We start from the raw sequence: 25,437 nt of genomic DNA on the forward strand, positions 1-25,437 counted from the left end.
TCTCGATTTGTCTTGTTTGCTTTCTGTGTGTCTTGCTTCCTGTACCCAGTCGAGCCTGTTGATGCCCGCCCTGCTGCCGACCGAGGACTGACCACTCGACCAGGTATAACCCGGGTACCCTCCTCCCCGCCGCATCCCGCGCTTACGCAGAGCAGCCCCTTTCTCCGGGGTCAGTCCTTCCGCATTGCAAGGTTGGAGAAGCAGGATGCGAAAGGACCGTGGAAACCAAACTTTAAAACTCTCCCTTGTTTTCCCTTACACTTCATTTCCCAAGTCCCTAATTAGGTGTGTTTTTTTGTTTTTGTTTGTTTGTTTTAATTCTGTCTGAGCGTTCCTTTTGAAACAATGAAAAGGAGCCCTTCCAATGCTTGGGATTTTTTTTTTTTTTTTAATTTTTTTTTAAGTGGAGAGGGTTCTAGAGACCCTATCCTTCCTGGAAAAATGGAGACCTACACAGATGTAGACTTCAGCTGGTGGCGACCTGGTTACTTCTAGGAGCGTCTCGTTTCTTCCTTTCTTATTTGGCATCTGGATGTTCCGTTTCTAACTGAACCTGGCTCAAACTTCAGTTCTTGTTAGATGTGCCTTCCTAAAAATAGCGGAATTGGAATATCTTTAGAGCCCAGAAATATTTCCGTTTTATCTTTTGTGAGTTGTATATGGTTATTGTTGATGAGTGTCTAAAACACAGCAGAAGTTCCATGCCTAACTGTCCATACAAGTCCCTTATTTTTTATGCTACTTTAAATTCCCATTAACACCAGTATGAACACTTCTCTTTTTTTGTAATTTCCCGAGCATTAAGAAGAAACGCATTTTCACCTTTGTTCTGTATTGAACCTAGGTCTCAAATGTACTTTTACACACAACAGAAACATATGCACGCCTGGTTTTGACCCCATGCACAACCTCACCCAACTGATAGCACCACTGCTTTCAGTGGATCAGAGAGAGGAGAGAAGTTAACTGGATTGGCAAATCTCGGTATATATTTTGGGAATATTTTACTCCCAAGAGTGCAACCCTACCCATATTTTCCCTTGTATCCTCATAACGTCCCCTGCAGTAATCTCGGAACAGGGCGCTAACCTCACAGGGACATGTTAATGCTAGGAGTTGTTGACCTCTGATCCCCTGTTCAGATGCAGCCAGCAGCAGGGCCAGAAGCAGGAGCCTGCCCCTCTTTCTTCCAGCTCAGGTTCAGGTTGCATCTGCCTCCAACCACCGTCATAGAGGAGAAATTCAGAGTCTGCCTGTGGCTTCTTCATGCCTCTGCAGTGTAATTAACAGGGCATCAGGGACTGTGGAGTGACAGATCTTGACAGCCGATCTCCTTGATTCTATGATCCCTTTCTGTAGGGCTTTTCAGAGACATAAATTACAGTAAGTCAGGCACAGCTTCAGCTCGCCTAACGTCTTCCTTATTGCCTGTGTCACACAAGTGAATTTCAAGGAACAGGGAATTGACACATCCCCGGCCTGCTCAGCCCACTGGTAGGACCCAAGGCTGAGGGTTGGTTCCGTTCTAACTGCGTCTGAGACCGGCTCGGGTTGGTCCTTTGCCTTGGGCCATTTTTTCATGGCACTTCCTACTTTATTTTTAAAGGAAGAGATGCTTCTCATCCACAGGCATACAGTGTGAATTAGAAGCACTGACTCAATAAGCTTTATTAAGTTGCTATATTGGGCACACAGGGCCATTATGTTCCTACTGAAATACCCAGGAAGAGGTAACACCACCGAAGAATTTTTTTTTTTTTAAACATGAAATGGACTTCTCCATACATTCTTAAATGAAAGCGATTTTTTTTAAGCGTTAGTGGATATATAGAGATGGGAAGAAGCCTTTTCTAAAGTCCCCATTGTAACATTGGCAATAGCTCCTTTTGTTATTTTACGAAGACCCCTCAGCTGCTTTGGAGAGCTGAAAGAGTTGAAGTGATAAGGTCCTTGCTCTCAGGAACTTGAAGTAGCATCGAAGAACCACACTGCATATTTAGAAAGATGAGATGGAATTAGAAAGACAGGGAAATTCAAAGCAACAGAAAGTGTAAACCATCTTGTGATGTTTGGAATGTGAGCAGGTGGGCCATTAACCGAGGGGTGCATTGCTGGAGATGGACTTCAGGATGGGTTTTGAAAGGTTTGGAGCACATCCATTTGCAAAGAGGAGAATAGTTCTATATGGATGAGAGAATGACCGGGGCCAGTCTTCCTTTCTTACACTGTTGTAAAACTTGAGTTCCGCCAGGAGAGGGCCATAGATGGGAAAGAATTCTCAGGAAGTGAGGGAGACTCTAACTCAGGTATGTTTCTGAATAACTTTATTTGCTGCGTGTGTATTAAGATATACATATGCCCTGTATTTTTGGCACTTGTAATGAGCCTTTTGGAAATGTGGATCAGTTTTCCCCCTACGTTTTCTATTGAATAGCATTAGTTTTGGTTCTTCATCATCACGCTTTCTGAGACCACATGCTTGAATCTACTGTGCCAAATTATACTGTTATTCTTCCTGAACTTAGAAGACCCTTCCAAGATTGTCCCATCATGTCATTCAATTGATGGCATTGTTTTTTACACAATCACTGTTGTCACTTGGAAACAAGTAGAGAAACGGCTTTTGTATAATCACAGCTAAGGAAAAGGACTTCTCCTTGACTTTCATATCTGAAATACCAGGACACAGTAACTTCTAGAATGTAGTGTCGCAGAGGGAAACCATAATATCAGTAATGATTTCTGGGGACAGTGACCTTTATAGCTACTCCCCTAGCCTTACTTCCTGAGAGAAATAGACTCTGAAGGACGAGTTACAGCATTTGACCAGAATAAAGAAGACAAATAGAGACATACCTCACTTTATTGCACTTTACAGTTATTGCATTTTTTTTTTCAAACTGAAGTTTTGCGGCAACCCTGAGATAAGCAAGCTCCATTTTTCCGGCAGCATTTGCTCAACTCGTGTCTCTAAGTCACTTTTTGGTAACTCTTAGGTTATTTCGAACTTCTTTATTATCATTCTATCATGGTGATCTGTGATAATCATCTTTGATGTTACTATTGCAAGAAGATTACAACTCGATGAAGGCTTAGATGATGGGTAGCCTTTTTTGGCAATAAAGTATTTTTAATTAAGGTACACACATTGTTTTTTAGAAATAGACTACAGCACAGTGGAAGCATAACCTTTATATGCACTGGGAAACAAAAAAAATGTATGACTCACTTTATTGCAATATTAACTTTATTGCGATGGTTTGAAACTAAATCCCCAATGTCTCTGAGGTATGTTTCCACTATAATTTGACCACCCTTCTCCAGTCCTAATAAAGAAAACCAGATCCTTTGAGAAAGCATCTTCAAATGAACAGCAGGCTGTTCCTGACTCACCGTGACTTAGAGAACAAGAGTCCCAGCAGGGCTTAGAGTAGAATCAGAGCAGCTCAGGGACTGTATTGGGTAAACCTGCAAGGAAAGGTCCACGCGATTTATGTACATCTTCTTAAATCATCACATATGACTAGACACAGTTTCAGCTTTTATTATCAATGATATTTCCCTGGTGAAAGCTTATTAGTTTTTCCCCTTTAAATGAGATTTGCTTAATGAAAGGCTCTTTGGTGACTGACTATACATGCTGTATAAAAAATGAGCTCTTTTTCTGCTGAAAGTCCTGAAAGCTGTTGTGCCATAATTAATTATCTGTTGTTCTGACTTACTGCATGAATTTGAAAATTTTTTGACCATTGGAAGTATTCTTGGTATCCTTTCAGGAAGAGTGTGGGTTTTTATTTTTATTTCTTATTTATTTATTCTTAATATAAATTTATCTTAATTGGAGGCTAATTACTTTACAATATTGTATTGGTTTTGCCATACATCGAGAGTGTGGGTTTTTTAAATTTTGAGTGAAGAGCTAGCTCATTCTTTACCTTTTTATAATGTGGTTATTTTGTCTCACAAATCTCGAAGGAAAGAGTATTCAAGACAGTTTTCTTAAAAATCTCAGAAATATAGCTTTAACTGTTGCGTTGTTAGATCCTGATGACAGAAAGAAGTAAGGTATAAAGAAATGACTTTAGTTCTAAAAGGACCTCAGATTTAAAAGGGTTTGTAGAAAGAGAAAAATGTACAACGAATGAGGGATAAACAAGCATTAGTGTCACAGCCGAATAAAAATTTGTATCAGGAAGATTAGAGGTCAGAATAAGATGAAATTTATTAGAAAGTGCTGATCCTTTTAAGGCAGGAACATAAATAAGAATGGAGAGCCTTACAGTTCTTGTGACAGGGTTAGGGGTCGGGTACAGTCAGTGCGCTGAGTGGACCAGTTAAAAGATGAGAGAAGGAGAAATTGTCCCACTTTGATGGTGCTTCTGTCTTTGATGTGTATATTGAAGAGAGTGGTCTTTTGTTAAAAGGAGATCAAAGCCCTAGAAAGACGAAGATGAGAAAAGAAGGCACTAGTCCTTTGTAATGGGCTTCCCAGGTGGTGCAGTGGTAAAGAACCCACCTGCCAGTGCGGAAAACGCAGGAGACGTGGGTTTGATCCCTGGGTCAGGAAGATTCCCTTGGAGGAGGAAATGGCAACCCACTCCAGTATTCTTGCCTGAAAAAAACCCCATGGACAGAGGAGCCTGGCAGGCCGCAGTCCATGGGATCGCAAAGAGACAGACCTGAGCACACAGTCTTTTGTAATAGCTATGTTACTATATAATAAATAACCCCATAACTTAGCAACTTAAAAATAAACATTTTGCTTCTTATAATGAATTTCAAGGATTTCAGGCATGGCTTAGCTGGATGCTTAAGGCTCAGGATCTCTCAGGAAGTTGCAATCAAGACATCTATCGTAGCTCCATGCGTCTGAGGGCTTGAGGTTTGGCTGGGCTGGTCAGGTTTTTTTCCATGATGGTTCACTCACGTGGCAGTTGGCAGGAGACCTCGGTGCCTGCCCATGTGAATCTTTTTAAAAGGACTGCTTGAGTATCCTCACAACATGGCAGCCAACTTTCCCCAGACCAAGTGATCTGAGATAGATTACAAAGGAAGCTGTCCTTTGCGATCCAGTCTCAAGTCATACACCACCACTTTTGCTACATTCTGTTCATGAGAAGCAAGTCTCTATATATAATCACAAGGGAATTAAGTCCCACATCTTGATGGTAAGAGTATCTATAATTAGTGGCTATATTTTTAAACTACCACACTTCTCTACCCAAGTGTAAGTCCCTAGGACCCAGGTAAATCACAGTCTAGGAGAACCAGAGGGCAAGATCATAGAACCACTCTCACTGATCTTTGTGGACTAGCAAGACCTGGGAAGACAGGAATAAGAAAAACATAGTTCTGATGAGCAGAAGACAGCATCACAGGCCACGCCGGATGGAGATTGACATTGATCTAGGGTCTGTTTTTGAATAGGTTGTTAAATGGAAGCTCTTTGAGCAATTGGCCAAGGAATCAGTGATATGTCACAACCAGCGTGAGCTCCCTGGATCTTGTCAAATTATCCCCTTTTCTCTTTTGTATAGAGTGTGCTGTTAGACTGGCCCATCATATGCTGTGGACAGTGCTTTTCACTTTTAACAAGATGTGTGACAGGGTTCACAGCACCTTGTAGACAAGATTGTAAGAGCGACAGACCAAAAGCAAGAAATTAGGTCCCATGGGAGCTGAAGGAACTTGGAGCCCAAGTAGGAGAAAAATCAGCAGGAACGTGATGTCTCTTCTTGAGTTTCTGATCTGTTCAAGGCTATTGTGCAGAAAGGAGGTTCAGGCTTGTTCTGTGTTGAACAAGGAGTGGAAGTTACAAGGAAACTGATTTTGGCTTCGTGTAAGAAACACCATTCTAGTAGACAAAGCTGTCTGAAAATGCAGGCAAACAGATCTATTCCTCTCTTTTCAAGTAGAGCTGAGAGTTTACCCCTGGGTGGGAAGAGCAGAAAACAGGTGATTTTAGAAGCCATTCTCATCCTAAAATTCAGACTTTTGATATTTAAATGCTACAACATGTAAATCATATTTATACTGCACTCTTTCACTTTGGGTTTTAAAAATTACTTTGCGTTTTGTTTTTAAACTTCAAATTATCATCAGAAAAATTAAATTCATGATAATAATTAGTGTAAGGATCATATAGTAATTTATAAAGAAGCATTAGTACATTAGAAAATCTCTTAGTCCCACAGAAACAGTTTTCAAAAATTATGTACTGCAGTTCTTTATTCAGCAGATGAACCAGTTACATTTTGTATTAATATCTGTAACTAAATCACTTAACTAAATAAATGATACGATTTTTACAGAGCTCCACTGCATAGATGCATGAGCATAATTTATTTGTAATAGGAACAAAGTCCCAAAGTAGCAGTTTTGTTCTACCAGGTAATTAATGCTCATTTTTAAAGCCTTTTATTACCTTTTCTGAAGGAAAAAGACACATTATAGGCTAAGCTGTAAGCCCCTAAACCAAGCCAGCATATTCTAGGAACAAATCCTTGCCACCCTCGCAACTACCATTTAACTTCTATTTTTCCCCATTAAGAAAAAAATTATAGCATGTTAAGTTCAAATTTCTTTAATCTTTAATTTCTTTTTGTTTAAAAAAGGCAGTGCTTAAGGATTTAAATATAGGGTGTCATTTTTCTTGAAGAAAGTCGTTAATCTATTTTCGTCTAACTTTAGGCTTAGGAGGAAGTTTCTGGTAGGCTTTGTGTTGAAATGATATTGTTTATAGATAAAACAAATGGACTGGCCTGTGTGTTTTGATTATGGTACAATGCTTATGGTGTCATACAGGTTCGGGATTAACAAACATCAAGACGGAAGAGATCTCTGAAGTGAAGATGGATGCAGAATTCCGACATGATTCAGGATATGAAGTTCATCATCAAAAATTGGTAGGTGAAAAAAGAAATTATGCAAATGAACTTACAAAGTAGAAACAGACTCACAGACTTAGAGAATGAACTTGTGGGATGGACATTGCATAGGGCTATTTTTAAGATGGATAACCAACAAGGTCCTACTGCAGAGCCCAGGAAACTCTGCTCAACGTTATGTGGCAGCCTGGTTCAGAAGGGAGTTTGGGGGAGAATGGATCCATGTATGTGTATGGCTGAATCCCTTCGCTATTTACCTGAAACTATCACAACATTGTTAATTGGCTATATCCCAATACAAAATATAAAGTTTAAAAAATAAATAAATAAAAATTGGTAGGTGACATAATCTACCTCTTCCTGCCATTCTGTCTTGCCAAATGACTCACATTCCTCCTGGGTCAGAAATCCAGTTAAGGAAAAGATTAAAACAAAAATTACATGCTTGTCTATAGGCGCATCATGAAAATAGGAAGAAAAGAAAAAGAGGCTCTTTAAATGGTAGTTCTTAGTGTATGAAATGCTTAGATAGCACCACCGACTCAATGGACATGAATTTGAGCAAATGCCAGGAGATAGTGGAGAACAGAGGAGCCTGGTGTGCTACAGTCCATGGGGTCACAGAGAGTCGGACACGACTTAGTGACTGAACAGCAACAAAAATAGGTCTAGAAAGCAGTTAAACCCACAAAGGACTTAAAATGGAATTAATTTCTAGTCTAGCAGCCATTTTAATTAACTTCCTGTCTGTTTTCTAGGACAGCAGTCTTTTGGTATGTTTGTGTGAGGGATCAAAATTTCAAATAAACAGGTGCAAATACTACTTAGGTTCACAAAACAGCATTCCTGGCCGTTTGCTTAATTTCACATTTGGAACTCTCTCCCTGGGTCTTTTTGCCTCTCCCTTGCCCATCCTTCGGTTCCCTCCCCACCCTTTAAATTCTTCCTGAGGGGCAGGATGTTTGGGACCTCTGGAGGTGGGTAGAAGGGGTGGATGAGCACTATCCCCAGCAGTGCTGTTCAGCAGAAGACTTGGCCAGGAAAGACAGTGGCTTCCTTTTCAGATACACTCACCCTTTCCCCACCCCCAAATGTTAGAATTGGAGTAAATCAGAAAACACCCATCATTTCCTTTAAGGTAGTTACATAAAGCCCTTTACCAAAAACCTCAGGTAAACAGTCCTTCATGATGTTAGGGTTCCTCCCATCTTAAGAGTAAGTCCAGTGAGTGGCTTAAATTAATAATGGAAGTCATTTGACTGCACATTCAGTAGTGAATAAAGGTGGTAGTAAAATTCTGAAAGCAGTAATAATCCTTGAGAAGGAGCTCTTAGGCACTTTATTTTTGTTTGTGTGTGTATATAAGTGTATGTGTCTTTTTCCCTTTCAAGGGGAAACTGTCTTTCCAATATTTGTGAATAAAATTTATAAATCCAAGTATTAAACTCCGACAGAAGCACCTGTAAAGTATGATGCGTGCCTCTTTTCACTGTAAATGACTGGGCAAATCCAAAACTGACTTGCAGCTCAGATTTGCAATTTAACTCCCATAATCTTTTTGGTAAAAGCACACTGAACTCTTTGAAGCATGGTTTTCCTTGGAAGGTTAATCCAGTGTCAGTTATTATAGAATCAGGGCCACTCTTGATCTGGGTGATGCTGAAGAGGTTAATAAAAAAAAACCTGGGAATTCTGCGGAAGAGTTGGATGCTGGTGGGGCAGATAGCTGAAGATTAATGTGTGACTTTGCTTTTCTGGTGCCTGTGTCATGAAAACCCATCTCTGCAATTACACGAACTCCTATAACGCGACAGTGACTAATGCTGGCAGCAGCGATTATGAGAATCAGCTCCCTCTACTGAACTAGTTGATAAGATAATGTACTATAATTAGTGCAATGAATATTACAAAATTACAGTATTTTCTTAAAGACACAGGAAGATGTCCAGACTTACACACATTTCTGATTACCTCATACTTGTATCATTAGCTAATTAATGATTTGTTCTTTACAAATATGTTGAGGGAGTATATTTGTTTAGAAAGGGGCATGATTATGAACAGTTTCTAGTTTTGTTGCAGATAAACCATGAATAAAACTCTTTTCGAAATTTGCTTTATTTGCTGCATTTCATGTTGCCTTTTCAGATTGCTAGAATGTCAGTTCTAGTTTTCACTGTCATTTACTATCTTGAGATTATATCAAAAAAATTATTTAGGGAGCTATTTTTATTAATTTATATAGCAAACATGGTATATATTCTGTAGTAATTAAACCAGATGATCTGGCATAAGAGTATCTCCATATATGAAAGATGATAAAAGTTGCCGTGTGCTTTTATAATTCCGTTCAAGTAAAGATGAAAAATAATGACTCGCTTTTACAAACAGTATGAAGGAATGTAGTATAATAAATTTATCACTGAATAAATTTCTTCTTCACAGTATTCTCTAAATTCTTTTCATGTTTAACTCAAATAAACATCAAGACTAAAACATTTTTAGTTGGGTTGCCAGAGACATCATAGTAAGAAAGCACATGTCAATGTGTGGCTATTAAAATTCTTATCTTATTGCCGACTGCTGCTTCTGTTTGAAATAAGTGCCTTATAAGCATATGATGCTTCTCAAGGTTAATTAGTGTCTTGCAGAATTATTGTGGCTTAAAGTAGGTAACAAGATGCCTGTTTTCTTCTGTTTAATGCCTTTGTCTTAGATTGCATGTTCCTGTGTATTGAAAATGTCCTTCTAAGAAAACGATGGCATCTGTAGTTTGGAGAAGTACCTAAGGCGCAGCTGTCACGCGTCAGGTCTCCCAGTTTAAACCTGCTGTGACTGGGAAGATACTGACCTCCTTTCATAATCATGAACCGTGCCTTTTCAGTTTCTGATAGATCTAAGAGCTGCCCTCCCCCACTTAACAGAATGTCCACCTATCAGAGGGTTTCAGATCCCTGCGGGCTGCTGTTTGCCTTCCTAAAGACATATTGGTGGGGAAGGGGAGGAGGGAGTGGCCATCCCAGGACTGAGGAAGGCACGTGGTGCATTATTCTACAGACTGAAGATGTCATTTTTAGTCAGTGTTATTCGGCTTTTTTTCAAGTGCGCACCAAATAATTTGAGTGACCAACAATTCAAACTTACAGCATAAAACGTAGACTGGATATACTGAACTTTCCACGTTCCTCATCCATACGTCTCCCGTAGTTACAATCCTTTTCCTTGATTTGTTTTCAAGGTGTTCTTTGCAGAAGACGTGGGTTCCAACAAAGGAGCCATCATTGGGCTCATGGTGGGCGGTGTTGTCATAGCAACAGTGATCGTCATCACTTTGGTGATGCTGAAGAAGAAACAGTATACATCCATCCATCATGGAGTGGTGGAGGTAGGTGAACCTGGCTGCCTGTTTGCAACTGGCAGAAAGGCACTCTTGCTTGGTGTTGGAATCATCCAAGTATCTCTTCTTTGGAAAAACAATCCCCATTCCTGCTCAAGTTGCAGCTGTTTTCTTGCTTCTGGTTTTTATTCCTTCTGACTTATAACTACTGTGGTCGAGGCAATAGGGATATATGCTATCTCAGCTTCTTATTTTCTATTGAAATATCAGAATAGTACTAAGGATAATGCCTGGCTTAAAGACATTGTGACTGCCGTGAAACATTTTCTTAAAACAAGTTACAAATAAAAACGGAGGTGGAAGGCTGCTTTTTGTTGAAAAAAACTTTTTTTGACACATTTATTCCTGGATTTTTTTTCTTCTGACTACGCTGGGGTCTTTGTTGCGCCAGCAAGCTCAACAGTGTGTGGGCTCTCTAGTTGTGGCGTATGAGATCTTAGTTCCCCAACCAGGGACTGAATCTGTGTTCCCTGCACTAGAAGGTGGATTCTTAACCACTGGACCACCAGGCATGTCCCTATTCCTGGACTTTTAAATAAATCATGTGACTTCTAACTCAAGCCAGGTGATAGTAAATAATTTTCAGTAACCAATCGTACCTTTAGAGTGTCATAGAAAATCACATTGTACCCAAGGGCTGAACAACATATACGAAGTTAGTCAAATCGTTAGCCTGCACTTTGCACCTGAAATGTCCTAGTTTCAAGGTGTTAGTACAGTGGCCCTGAAGATGAAGAGAAGACCCACAAAGTGACAATTCCATTTCCTCGAGACTCTCCCAGCAGCCCAACCTGTGGGAGATAGGAGGATGTACAACACAGAGGTAGTAAGTTACACCAGCAAAATAGATTAAGCTGCAAGATTCAAATATGACTCCTTAAACCCTTGACCTAAAATACTGTAAAATAAAATGTACAAATAAGTTCCTTATATGCATTTAAAATGCAGGTTGAGAAGAGAAGAACCTCACGGTTTATGTAGTTTTTAGGAAACTATTAAAGATAGTGAATTAATACATCTTGAGAAATTGAGAATTGCTAGAGCCAAAAAAGATCTCAAGGATCAATTAATTGATCTCATTTTATACGTAAGAAAACAGACCCAGACAAAAGCAGTGTTCTTTCAGTGTCAAATTCAGTAGAGCCAAGGTCAGACAGAACAGGGATAAAGAATCCACCTGCCAATAGACACACGAGACGTGAGTTCAATCCCTGGGTCATTGGGAAGACCCCCTGGAGTAGGAAATGGCAACTCACTCCAGTATTCGTGCCTGGAAAATCCCATGGACAGAGGAGCCTGGTGGGCTCCAGTGCGTGGGTTCGCAAAGAGTCAGACACGACTTAGCAACTAACCAACAAACGTGTGGGTATTATGTATAAAGTACTGGGAATTAGGACTTTAGCATGGGAATCTGGGGAGGATACTGTCCGTATCAGAGCCCCGTGATGCTGGGCAATGAAACAAGGCATCTCGGAGCTGACTGCCGTGATTGTGCTGAGACTTGCTTACAAGGTACCGATTTCCAAGGACACGTTCCCCAGATCCCACCCCAGACCTTGGGAAACAGAATTTCTGAATAGGAGGCTAGCAATCTCAGTGTAGAAAATTTTCACAGCTGAATCAAGCATGCAGTCAGTTTTGAGAATCACTGATACATATTTAGTGTTAGTGCTCCTGCCTTTTATATGAAAAGTGAAAGTGTTAGTTGCTCAGTCGTGTCTGGCTCTTTCCCACCCCGTGGGCAGCCCGCCAGGCTCCTCTGTCCATGGAATTCTCCAGGCAAGAATACTGGAGTGTGTTGCCATGCCCTTCTCCAGGGGATCCTCCTGACCCAGCGATCAAACCTAAGTCTCCAAATTGGGAGATTCTTTACCATCTGAGCCACCAGGGAAGCCTTTTATATAGTTATTTAAGCAAACCTTGAGCTTCCCAGGTGGCGCTAGTGGTAAAGAACCTGCCTGCCAGTGCAAGAGACATAAGAGGTGCGGGTTCAATCCCTGGGCGGGAAAGATCCCCTGGAGAAGGGCATGGCAACTCACTCCAGTATTCTTGCCTGAAGAATCCCAAGAACAGAGGAGGCTGGTGGGCTACAGTTCATGGAGTCAGAAAGAGCCAGATGCAACTTAGCACGCAGGCACATAGCTTCCTGGGGTAAAAACATTTTTTTGATTAGTTAGCAACAAAAGGTCTCCTCAGTTTTGAACTATTAGAGCAGTTGACACTTTAACATGAATTCTGAAAAAAGTGAGTTAATTTTTAAGCCAGAAAGCATCCCTGTGGGAAGAGAAGTCCTTCATTCCTTGTTGTTTATTTTGTTAGCTTAAGAGCATCTGGGAACCTCTAGACTGACCACCCCACCTCCTTTGGTGTTTCTTTTCCTTATTTCTGCTCAACTCCTTCTTTTTTTAAGGAAGGATGTTGTGAAGAGCCCAGAAACCATCTCTTTCTCCCTGGAGAGGTCTTCCTTTCTCTCCAGTCCGTAGGTAACCCAAGCCTTCGTCAAGCTCTCTGTTGAGTGTTGGAAGAGATCTTCATCGAAGGCGCTGGATACCATCCCAGCCCTCAGGAAGGTGATGGTCTGGCCGAATTCAGACACTCAGAACTGCAGCCCAGCCTGAGCACCTGGACTGGCTCACCTGGCGGGGTGATGCAGCATGAAAGGGGGTTTCAGCACCATTACTCTCAGAGTACGTGCCGAATCAGGTGATTGCCCCCACCCACATTTCCCTGCCTGTCTGAGTGGGCTTCTCCCCCTTAAGGACAGGGAAATAAGTTTATTGGCAGCTGGTTCAGTTCAGTTCAGTCACTCAGTCATGTCCGACTCTTTGCGACCCCATGAGCTGCAGCACGCCAGGCCTCCCTGTCCATCACCAACTCCTGGAGTTTACCCAAACTCATGTCCATTGAGTCAGTGATGCCATCCAACCATCTCATCCTCTGTCCCCTTCTCCTCCTGCATTCAACCTTTCCCAGCATCAGGGTCTTTTCAAATGAATCAGTTCTTCACATCAGGTGGCAAAAGTATTGGAGTTTCTGCTTCAATATCAGTCCTTCGAATGAACACCCAGGACTGATCTCCTTCAGAATGGACTGGTTGGATCTCCTTGCAGTCCAAGGGACTCTCAAGAGTCTTCTCCAACACCACAGTTCAAAAGCATCAGTTCTTTGGCGCTCAGCTTTCTTTACAGTCCAAGTCTCACATCCATACATGACTACTGGAAAAACCATAGCCTTGACTAGATGGCTGGTTAACCTGCTTCATTAATGAGTAACCTTATTTCACTAAGAACAAAAATGAGTAAATGGGTATCCCCAGATACCAGGTCCTACATCTGTCAGGACAGAATTCAGCCGTGAAGGAGAAACCCCAACAAAAGCTTTGGTCTCCAGGGATTCGCTCCTTCTTAGAGGGAAGGATTGCTGCAGAAGATCACAGAGATGGGAAAGTGAAGCACGCCTAGGGCTTTTATTCATAGAAACGTTACCAGTTGGAGGTGAGCAGTTGCTAGTTTTTGTTGTGCAAAACTAAGCAGTAAATATTGATTTAATATTTACTTTCATCATGAAGCCAGACATTCAGCCTGTAAGTCATTAGTTGTGGTTTCTCACGGAGATGCCAGTGCTTCACTGGTGCCTCCAGGAGTGACAAGACAGCCCTCTGTTACTCTGTTCCCCAGATTGTGCACACCATCTCTGGTGGCTGACGATGCCAGCACGCACTGAATTACCCACCATTGTCCTGCCAGTGAGGTTCTGCAAATCCCACGTTAGGAGAACTACACTCATGTCAGCTGACACTGAACATTTTCAAATATATCTTGGAGCTCTCTCCACTATACCTTCTGGACAGAGACTTCACCTTTAACAGGAAAAAAGTGGTATAAAGCCTCTTGATTGAAGAAATTTAAAAAAATTTTTTCGCAGATCTGATAACTGGAATACCAGAGGTCTCCTATCCCCTGCCCCCAGTCATCTCTGATCTGAGTAAAAGGGTTCCTCATTTAGCTTTTTATGGAGATACAGCAGATGACTCTTTTGAAGGAGTGTGCTATCCGATTGGTGACATTATAAAACTATGTCACTATGGGTCCTTTCTTCCTGGCAGAAAGTCAAGTTTTAGTGGAGGCATCTAGCAACCACTAACAGGGGTGTAGAGCAATCTGGCAGTTTGGAAAGGTTAAATGGGAGGCAACAGGAAGAAAAAGTGAAGGGATGGGACTTGCCTGGTGGTCCAGAGGCTGAGATGCCACACTCCCAATGCAGGGGGCCCTGATTCAATCCCTGGACAGGCAACTAGATCCCACATGCTGCAACTAAGACCAGGGAAGCCAAACAAATATTAAAGAAAGAAAGAAAAATCGAAGGTAGACTCAAATCAGCAGGAGATTGGAAGCAAACAGCAGGAGTAGAAACTAGAAGGTGAAAGGAACGCGTCAGCACGGCAGGGAGTTCCGGGGTGCGCCTGAAAGACTACTTGATGTAGGCAATAAGTATAACAGCTACTTAGGGAAATAAGGAAATGTAATTATGGAAATGACCGTGTATACAGTAGAAAACCAACGTAGCGAGGTTACTAAAAGTGATAAATGATTAACTTGAAAACTTCATTGCTGTTCTCTGAGCGTGTCCTTTCCTTCCCAGGTTGCTGGTGTTCTTACACTCCCTGGTGGTTTTACGTGTTTAGTTTATCCTATCCTCTGTTCTTTGTCCACCTCTGGTACAAGCATGCTTAGTGGTGTCTGACTCTTTGCAACCCCATGGACTGTAGTCCACCAGGCTCCTCTGTCCATGGGATTTCCCAGGCAAGGAATACTGGAGTGGGTTGCCATTTCCTTCTCCAAGGGATCCTCCCGACCCAGGGATCGAACCTGCAACTCCTGCAGTGGCAGGTGGTAAGGAGAGATCCAAATAGATTTTATGTCTACAGTCTAATGGTTGAGCTGTAAATTCCTCTGCACGTAGTGAAGGAATAAGTGGCTTCAGAGAGTCGAGTTCAGGGAGAGAGGGGTAGGAAGAGGGCATTAGCCAAACAGTAGTCGAAAGTTCTATTCAAGATGGTGTTAGCACCAGGTGGATTGAGCTCTTTGGGCTCAGCTCTCTATAATGTCCATGAAAACGAACATGTACACAGTAGAAAAACCAACATTTCAAGGTTACTAGAAGAGAGAAAAGGGTCAGTAGCAGTGGCCCATGGAAGCCAAGCTGGGGTTCAGTGTAGAGAGTGTCCCAGGGTCTCTGAAGAAGATGAAGACTTCAGATCAGTCATTGCTCCCAGAAAGTCCAAAGAAGGGGTGCTCAGAGGTGCTATGCAGGTAGGTTTTCATCTCAGCCAGTGACACCTGGTTCCTGCCTGGGGTTGGGGTGGGGAAAGAAGCAGGAAGGAGAATTCAGTCCCCTGCTCCATTGCCCTGTAATTCCTTCCCAAATAAGCACCACTGGCTCCATTTTCCCCCAGCTCCACTTGAAGGGAAGTGATACTGAGGCCCCGTCTACCCAGGGTCATGGTGGGCTGGCCCTCACCATGCTGGGTGGCCAGCAGCAGGGCTATGGCTGAGCCGTGAGTGACGGATGACTGAGCCCTGCAGGGTAGGAAGGCTCCCCCTGACTTCTTTCGGTGGTGGGTTTATCCATGGACCAGAGCACTCAGCCTTCCACCTTTAGCTTTCAAGGATCTGGGGATAAAAAGATGCCATCTACACTCCGTGGGTGCCATGTTGTAAAGGTAATCCCTTCTCCTGTAGCTCCAAGCCCTCTGAGACCTGGGGGCCAAGCCACCCCGCTGCAGCACTGGGGAAACGTGAGCCACCCTCCCAGCAGCAGCAGGTCACAAGAATTAGCAAGTAGAAAGGAGGCTGGGTCCTGGGTGTTCTGTGGAAGGACTGATGCTAAAGCTGAAACTCCAGTACTTTGGCCACCTCATGTGAAGAGTTGACTCATTGGAAAACACTCTGATGCTGGGAGGGATTGGGGGCAGGAGGAGAAGGGGACGACAGAGGATGAGATGGCTGGATGGCATCACCAACTCGATGGATGTGAGTTTGAGTGAACTCCTGAAGTTGGTGATGGACAGGGAGGCCTCGTGTGCTGCGATTCATGGGGTCGCAAAGAGTCGGACACAACTGAGCGACTGAACTGAACTGAACTGAAGGAGGCTGGGAAAAGACAGGAAAGTTAGCTGTCTGACTCACATACTCTGAGCCTCACATTTCTGGCTGTACTCTCTTAAATAAGAGTTTGGCTTTGGCCTTCGAAGAGAAGATCAGCTATTTAATTGTTGCTCTGCCCCTGATGAATGCAGCCTGTGTGAGGGTTGATGTAGGTTCAGGTAAACTTGTATTAATACAAGTTTAATACTCCAGCAATCAAGCAGCATTATGTTTTCTTCTGCACTCAGACACGTAGCAGTGCCTGATCTCTGAGGCAAGATGCTTTTTAATCTCTACATTCTTTGAAATCTCAGTTAAGAGGTGGCACAGAGGGAAAAGATGCCCACGTTCTAACGGCACAGGACTGCAGACAGGCTGTTTCTCAGCAAGCAGATTCGGAGAGTGAGGGAAATCTCTCATTACTGGTGCTGATCTTTAATGATGGCGTTTTAACTTACAAGTTCCTGGTTAATGACACAACTGCCAATTAAAGCCCAGTGACCTCATTTGTTGAAAACAGAGCAGATCAAAGGAAGAGAAAGGGCTGGGGAAACATCTCTGATTATTCTCCCAGGGACAGCAATGTGGAGCATCCATTGGCGCGGTGTCCTCCCAGTGGAATTTTATGTCTGTTCCAGCTGCATTAAGATTAGCCAAGGCAGTCATTCCAACTCTCACCCAGACTGAAAAGCCCATGAGGTGGAGTCATAAAGTAACCTTGGGGAAACCAGCTTATTCCAGATGCTAAAGCTGAAACTCCAATACTTTGGCCACCTCATGCAAAGAGTTGACTCATTGGAAAAGACTCTGATGCTGGGAGGGATTGGGGGCAGGAGGAGAAGGGGACGACAGGATGAGATGGCTGGATGGCATCACCGACTCAATGGACGTGAGTCTGAGTGAACTCCAGGAGTTGGTGGTGGACAGGGAGGCCTGGCGTGCTGCGATTCATGGGGTCGCAAAGAGTCAGACACGACTGAGCGACTGAACTGAACTGATATATAACACTATTAGTTTTAAGTTTGCAATATTATGATTTGATATATGTACATATTGTGAGGTGATTACCAAAATAAGTTTGAAAGTGAAAGTTAGTCGCTCAGTTGTGTCCAACTCTTTGCGATCCCATGAACTGTAAGCCTGGCACGATCCTCTTGGTCCATGGAATTCTCCAGGCAAGAATACTGGAGTTTAGTGAACAACTTTGATTTCACGTAATTACAGTTTTTTTTCTTGTTATAAGAACTTTGAAGATCTATTCTTTTAAACAACTTTCAAATATACGATACAATATTGTTAACTGTAGCACCACGTTTCTCCTCCTGAAGCCAGTAAGGACAGACGCCAGAGGGCAGGTCTGTTGGTGCGAGGACATCATGTCGAGGGATGGAAGACAATTCCTGTACCATGACTAGAGCACACCGGCTAGTGAATAATGCAGACCAAAAGAGCGGTGCCGTCACTGTGGGGGTGCAGTCAACAGTATGGAGATTCCTCAATGCACTGAACACAGAACTGGCATACAACCCAGCAACTCCACGTGTGAATATGTATCCAACGGAAATGAAATCACTATCTAGAAAGGACATCTGTACTCCTGTGTTCGGCACAGCATTATTTACAATAGCTGAGGCATGGGAACAAAGTGCCAATTAGTGGATGAATGGCTAAAGAAAATGAGACACACGTGATGGAATATTGTTTAGCCATTAAAAGGAAGGAAATTCTGCCATTTGTGACAACGTGGATGAGCCTTGAGGGTATTATACTAAGCAAAATAAGTGAGACAGAGAAAAAGAAAAATACTGTAAGACTTCACTTATATGAGAAATCTAAAAAAAAAAAAAAAACTGAACTCAGGAGAACAGGTTTTGCAAGGCCAAGCAAGTGGTATGGGCGGCTAATTCTCAGAAGACCCGACCTCCCCGGTGGCTTTTCAGGGAAGGGTTTTTAAAGACACAATGAGAGAGAAGGTCATAGGATGCCTGGTGTGGACATCCTTCTGTTGGTCGGTGGTGCGGTAGCCAGGTGAGATTTGGAGAATCAAGGTCACCAGCCCTCTGGTTCCAGCTAATTTAAGGTCTCCATGCTTGTAGTCAACAGGAAGTTGACTTCTTCTTGCCTGTGCTGGTTTCAGTATCTGAGGGAAAAGTTATTTTTGTTTTAAAACAGTAATAACACAATGTAGGTTTTCATGTATTCAGCAAAGAGATAAGTACTTCCTCTCTTCTGTGGACTGTTTGAGGTACAGCAGATACGCTAGAAACCTGAACACCTTTCCCCGTGCCAAATGGACGTCTGGCTCGGCCTGCAGAGAGTAAGAGGGCCTGACAGAGAGCCTGAGAGGACCAAACCAAGTTTACAACTCAGAGGACCCACCGTATCAACAGAGGGCATCTGTTAAATCTTTAGCCAGACATACTTTTAGAATCTTGCTGCTGCTGCTAAGTCGCTTCAGTCGTGTCCAACTCTGTGCGACCCCATAGACGGCAGCCCACCAGGCTCCCCCGTCCCTGGGATTCTCCAGGCAAGAACACTGGAGTGGGTTGCCATTTCCTTCTCCAGTGCGTGAAAGTGAAGTCGCTCAGTCATGTCTGACTCTTCGAGACCCCATGGACTGCAGCCTACCAGGCTCTTCCGTCCATGGGATTTTCCAGGCTAGAGTACTGGAGTAGGGTGCCATTGCCTTCTCCGTTTAGAATCTTAGTGCTCAGTTAAAAATAATAATCTGGAACAGTATGTTGTTTATCTTTTTTTTTTTTTTTTTGAAATCTACTTAGGTTTAATCAAGTGGAAATTGATCATTTAGGCACTGCCAGGAATGTGTAACACTTAGTACCAAGACAAAAATATAAATGATCCTACCTTCAAGACACGTACAACCTCCTGGGGCGGGGAGAGAAAATGAACATCCCCTCCCAGAATTTCAATATAAAAGTAAAGGCAGAATGGAGTTACCAGTATGTTGGCAGATCAGACAGAGTGGAGGTACAGAAGTTTCCCTTTTGCTCTTACCAATGGAAGGTGCAGGTTTTCTGGGAGGGAGACTCCTATGCCGAAAAACCTCACAGTTGCCCGTCAAGAGTGACTGTCTCACTCTCTCCCATTCCTCAGCCTCTCAGAGCTACCCCAGTCTGTTTTTTTCCTTTGTGCCCCTCCATGGAGTTTAAACTGACACCACCGTAGTTGTTTTCTATTAGTCAATCCTAGAGCAAGATCTCCAGGTAGCACCCTCCCAAGGGGTTTGCACCGTGTTCATCTAGTCAAGGCTATGGTTTTTCCTGTGGTCATGTATGGATGTGAGAGTTGGACTGTGAAGAAGGCTGAGTGCCGAAGAATTGATCCTTTTGAACCGTGGTGTTGGAGAAGACTCTTGAGAGTCCCTTGGACTGCAAGGAGATCCAATCAGTCCATTCTGAAGGAGATCAGCCCTGGGATTTCTTTGGAAGGACTGATGCTAAAGCTGAAACTCCAGTACTTTGGCCACCTCATGTGAAGAGTTGACTCATTGGAAAAGACTCTGATGCTGGGAGGGATTGGGGGCAGGAGGAGAAGGGGACGACAGAGGATGAGATGGCTGGATGGCATCACTGACTCGGTGGACGTGAGTCTCAGTGAACTCCGGGAGTTGGCGATGGACAGGGAGGCCTGGCCTGCTGCGATTCATGGGGTTGCAAAAAGTTGGACACCACTGAGCGACTGATCTGATCTGATCTGATCTGATCGGATTCTATGTAAATTGTATCCCTTTCCGGTCTCCTGGAGCTGGCAGCTTGGACTCCACTGCCTCATCAGGAAATGTTGTTCCTCATCTGTATTCACATTGAAGTGTCCAGAATTCTGCTGTTAGCGCACTCACTTTTATCTGAAGGAACCCATTAAAGGGAACAGACCCCAAAGAAAATATATTTGGATTTTCCCCCCTCACCTTGACTGATCAGGAAAGCCCCCTCCAAGAGCCATCTCTGCTTCTGTCTGCCTCTTTAACGTATTCAGTTCAGTTCAGTTCAGTTCAGTTGCTCAGTCATATCCGACTCTTTGCGACCCTATGAATCGCAGCACGCCAGGCCTCCCTGTCCATCACAAACTCCCGGAGTTCACTCAAACTCACGTCCATCGAGTCAGTAATGCCATCCAGCCATCTCATCCTCTGTCGTACCCTTCTCCAGGGACAAACCAAAACAAGGGTGCGGAGATACTCAGCAGTTCAGATTTTGAGTGTCAGTGAAAAGTGAAGTCGCTCAGTAGTGTCCAACTCTTTGGGCCCCCTTGGGCTGTAGCCTATCAGGCTCCTCCGTCCATGTGATTCTCCAGGTGATTCTCCACCAGGTTCCTCCGTCCATGGGATTTTCCAGGCAAGAATACTGGAGTAGGTTGCCATTTCTTTCTCCAGGGGATCTTCCCGGCCCAGGAACTGAACTCCGGTCTCCCACATTGGGGGCAGACGCTTTAACCTCTGAGCCACAAGCATGCCTGCCCTGGTAGCTCACACGGTAAAGCGTCTGCCTACAATGTAGGAGACCTGGGTTCAATCCCTGGGGCAGGAAGGTCTCCTGGAGAAGGAAATGGCAACCCACTCCAGTATTCTTGCCTGGAAAATCCCATGGACGGAGGAGCCTGGTGGGCTACAGTCCATGGGGTTGCAAAGAGTCAGACACAACTGCTTAGCTAAATCTAAAACTCTTTTTTCTAGCTTGACACCACACTTTCAAGTAAAACAGTCTTTCATGGAAGGCTTTTGTTCTTTTTCAAGCCAACAGGGGAAGAGAATAATATTTATTGCGTTAAGTGTATCCAGTTACTACTAAGGGAGGGAAGCAACCAGTGAGCGCTGCCTAAGGCAAGCCAGCCGGTCAAGGGTTTGAGCGCCACCTAGTGGCCAGATGGAGTGTCTGCGTAACTGGTGGGCTCAGGCGTTGTTAGTGGGTCAGTGGTGTCCGACTCTTTGCGACCCCATGGACCGCACCACGCCAGGCTTCCCTGTCCCTCACTATCTCCTAGAGTTTGCTCAGACTCATGTCCGTTGAGTCAGTGGTGCCATCTTCTGTCGCCGCCTTCTCCTATGGTAGTGTTAGTCGCTCAGTCGTGTCCAACTCTTTGCAATCCCACAGACTGTAGCCCACCAGGCTCCTCTGTCCCTGGGATTCTCCAGGCAAGAACACTGGAGTGGTTGCCATGCCCTCCTCCAGAGGATCCCGACTCAAGGATCGACCCGGGTCTCCTGCATCGCAGGTGGATTCTTTACCATTTGAGCTCCAGGGAAGACCTCCTTCTCTACTCTCCATCAAAGTGGAAAAGAAAGGAAAATTTGTGGGGTTTCTGCAATCTTGGCTTAGGAAAAAAAAGTACAGTGCACCTTATCTTTCTCTGGCTTCTCCATGTGCGCTCTTAAAAGATTGTTTAAAAAAAAAAAAACTCATTTGTCTTCGTTCTTGCTCTGCAGGTTGACGCTGCTGTGACCCCAGAGGAGCGCCACCTCTCTAAAATGCAGCAGAACGGCTACGAAAACCCAACTTACAAGTTCTTTGAGCAGATGCAGAACTAGACCACCGCCGCAGCAGCCTCTGAAATCGGACAGCAAAACCATTGCTTCACCACCCATCGGTGTTCATTTAGAGAATAACGTGGAGAAAAGCAAACCCTTCTGTTTTATTATTTACTCATTATCGCCTTTCAACAGCTGTGCTGTAACACAAGTAGATGCCTGAACTTGAATTAATATACAAATCAGTAATGTATTCTCTATCTTCACATTTCGGTCTCTACACTACGTTATTAATGGGTTTTGTGTACTGTAAAGAATTTAGCTGTATCCAACTAGTGCATGAATAGATCCTCTCCTGATTATTTATCACGTAGCCCCTTAGCCAGTTGTATATTATCCTTGTGGTTTGTGACCCAACTAAGTCCTACTTTGAAACATGCTTTAAGAAACGATGGGGGAATGCTTTCTGTGAACGTGGGGGTTTAGCTGCTTCTCTTGCCTAAGTATTCTTTTCCTGATCACTATGCATTTTAAAGTTCAGCGTTTTTATGTAATCCAAATGAGTTAGAGGATTTTTTTTCCACAATTGCATTTTACTGTACAGATTGCTGCTCCTGCTATATGCGTGATACAGGAAGTATGAGGATAGACGTTTATTTCTTCGTGCCTGTTTTATGTGCACACATTAGGCATTGAGAATTGAAGCTTTTTTCGTCCATGTATCTTCAGATCTTTGATAAAGAAAAGAATCCCTGTTCATTGTAAGCACTTTCACGGGTTGGGGAGGGTGGGGGTGGGAGCGCTCTGCTGGTCTCAATTTACCAAGAATTCTCCCAAAAAACTTTTCTGCAGGATGATTGTACAGGATCATTGCGTATGACCATGATAGCTTTCTACACTGTATTACATAAATAAATTAAATAAAATGACTCTGGGCAAGAGTTTTCTTTGAAGGATGAGTATGGACGTTAAATATTCAAAGTTACTTTGGATGGGGAAAAAGAGTTAGATTCAGGTTCTTTCACCCAGTCTAAAACCCTTTATTTATGATACCAAAAAAAGGTGAGAGTGGAAGGGACAAAATCAGGGAATGGGGAAGGCAAGCCTGGACAAACCCTTCAAGATTTGTCTTCAATTTGTATAAAATGGTGTTTTCATGTAAATAAATACGTTATTGGAGGAGCGGCATTGTGCTGTTGTGAATGCTTCCATGGTAACCACCTTCTGATCCTGAGTCATCAGAAGACTGATGAGAGCTTTCTGATGCAGGGTATCCACACCTGTTGTGTCTTAATAGTAAGTCCAAGCTGGACGCTAGGGCCAATAGGCATCTCCCAGCTTTAGTAAAATACTTCATAGACCCAACTCAGTCTTCACTTGGTCCAAACTACTTTGTTGCCATATCTTGGTCCTCAGCTTTGTCCCTGTCTTGGTCCATTCGTACTACTATAATAAAATATTATAAGCTACTGGGTGGCTTATAAACAGAAATTTGGGGATCCGGTGGGAAGTGGGAGGGAGGTTCAAGAGGGAGGGGACACTTGTATACCTGTGGCTGATTCACGTTGACGTATGGCAGAAACTAACACAACATTGCAAAGCTATTAATCCTTTTTGTTACAAATTTATTTAAAAATAAATTTTTAAAAAGAGCTCAAAAAAAATCAAATTTACTTCTCATAGTTCTGGAGGGTAGAAGTCTGAGATCAAGGTGCCGGCGTGGTCAGGTGAGAGCCCTCTTCAAGGTCGCAGAGTTCTTGTGTCCTCACGTGGTGGAAGGGGCTAGGACCTCTCTGGAGCCTCTCTTAGGAGGGCACTAATCCCATTCATGAGTTCTCCACCCTCATGACCTAATCACCTCCCAAAGGCCGTGCACCTCCCAATGCCATTGCAGTGGGCATCAGGACTTCAGTGTGAATTTTGGGAGAACACAAACATACAAACAGATTGTAACAGTTTCTGATAAGATATGAAGAGAAAAGTTCTAGGAAAATACCAGCTGATCATTATCGACTGAGCAGTATTCTCAACCCTCACACGGTTGATATTGTAGGGTGTAAGTCCTTGTTTCGAACATCATAAGATGTTTGGTAGCATTCCTGGTCTCCATGCACTTCACACCAGTGGTGCTGTCCAGTAATGATCATCAGAAATGTCCCTGGAGGACTTCCTGGGTGGCACAGTGGATAAGAATCTGCCTGCCAATGCAGAGGACATGGGTTTGATCCCTGATCTAGGAAGATCCCACATGTTTCAGAGCAACTAAGCCCATGAGCCACAGCTATTGAGCCCATGTGCCCTAGAGCCTGTGTGAAGAGAAGCCACTGTGTTGAGAAGCCCTCATACTGCAGCTAGAGGAAGCCTGAGCAAAAGCAGCAAAGACTCAGTGCAACCAAAGATAAATTAATTTTTTTTAATGTCTCCAGACATTGTTAGATGTCCCTTACGAGGGACAAAACCATCCCACTTGAGAACGTCTGCTCCATGTCTATTTTAAAACAATGTCGCATATACTGTACGTGATTTTTAATTGGAAAAACCTGCGTGTGTGCTGTCACTTCAGTCCAACTCTGTGGGACCCCATCGACTGTAACCCGCCAGGCTCCTCTGTCCGTGGAATTCTCCAGGCAAGAATACTGGAGTGTGTTACCATTTCCTTCTCCAGGGGATCTTCCCACCCGGGAACAGAACCTGAGTCTCATGTCTCCTGCATTGGTGCAGGCTCTAGCACCACCTGGGAGAAGCCTGGGTCACCGCTATTCCAAGTGTCTAAGAACAAGCTGATCCTGGTGGTGTGCTGTGCTGCACTTGAGAACAGGGGAACATGAGAACCAACCAGCACCTTGTAGCCTTAGATGGCAGCCTTTTAAACGCTAAGCACAGAAAATTAATCAAAATTGTTTTATCAGGCCACTATGGCACTGGCACCCCACTCTAGTACTCTTGCCTGGAAAATCTCAGGGATGGAGGATCCTGGTAGTCTGCAGACCATGGGGTCGCTAAGAGTCAGAAACGACTGAACGACTTCACTTTCACTTTTCACTTTCATGCATTGGAGAAGGAAATGGCAACCCACTCCAGTGTTCTTGCCTGGAGAATCCCAGGGATGGGGGAGCCTGGTGGGCTGCCGTCTAGGGGGTCGCACAGAGTCGGACATGCCTGAAGCGACTTAGCAACAGCAGCAGCAGCATGCAGTATGAGCAACTCAAAACTCATCTGACTGTGTCTTATTTTCAGGAGAACAAAATATTCGTCTCCCTCTTGCAGTTTAGGGCAATCAGACATGACTGCTATGTGAAGATACTTAACATGACAGTTTACATGTATAACCAACAGCTCCATTTCATCTGACCCAAAGAGAGGTAGCGAACGCGGGGAGATCAGTCATGTCCACTCTTTGCGACCTTGTGGACTGTAGCCCACCGAGCTCCTCTGTCCCTGGAGTTACCCACTCAAGAATACTGGAATAGGTTGCCATGTCCTCCTCTAGGGAATCTTCCCAAACCAGGGTTCGAACCCTCC

The 25,437-nt window shown here is 43.6% G+C and overlaps 1 protein-coding gene across 6 annotated transcripts in view; it reads left to right on the forward strand.

The window, feature by feature from the left end:
• The window catches only part of APP (amyloid beta (A4) precursor protein), a 313,659-nt gene extending 290,562 nt beyond the window's left edge, over positions 1 to 23,097 (forward strand). For 3 of the 6 annotated variants that reach the window (XM_010838453.1, XM_010838449.1, XM_010838451.1), the window contains 4 exons: positions 50 to 103; positions 6,805 to 6,905; positions 10,126 to 10,272; positions 21,874 to 23,097. In XM_010838453.1, the coding sequence (XP_010836755.1) occupies positions 50 to 103; positions 6,805 to 6,905; positions 10,126 to 10,272; positions 21,874 to 21,975 (404 nt within the window). In that variant the 3' untranslated portion in view covers positions 21,976 to 23,097. The remainder of the gene's footprint in view (positions 1 to 49; positions 104 to 6,804; positions 6,906 to 10,125; positions 10,273 to 21,873) is intronic. The other 3 variants (XM_010838454.1, XM_010838450.1, XM_010838452.1) reach the window with 1 other exon arrangement.
• Positions 23,098 to 25,437: the final 2,340 nt, after the last annotated feature.

This window comes from Bison bison, unplaced genomic scaffold, assembly GCF_000754665.1.
Source record: "Bison bison bison isolate TAMUID 2011002044 unplaced genomic scaffold, Bison_UMD1.0 scf7180017864094, whole genome shotgun sequence".
Taxonomy (NCBI): Eukaryota; Metazoa; Chordata; class Mammalia; order Artiodactyla; family Bovidae; genus Bison; species Bison bison.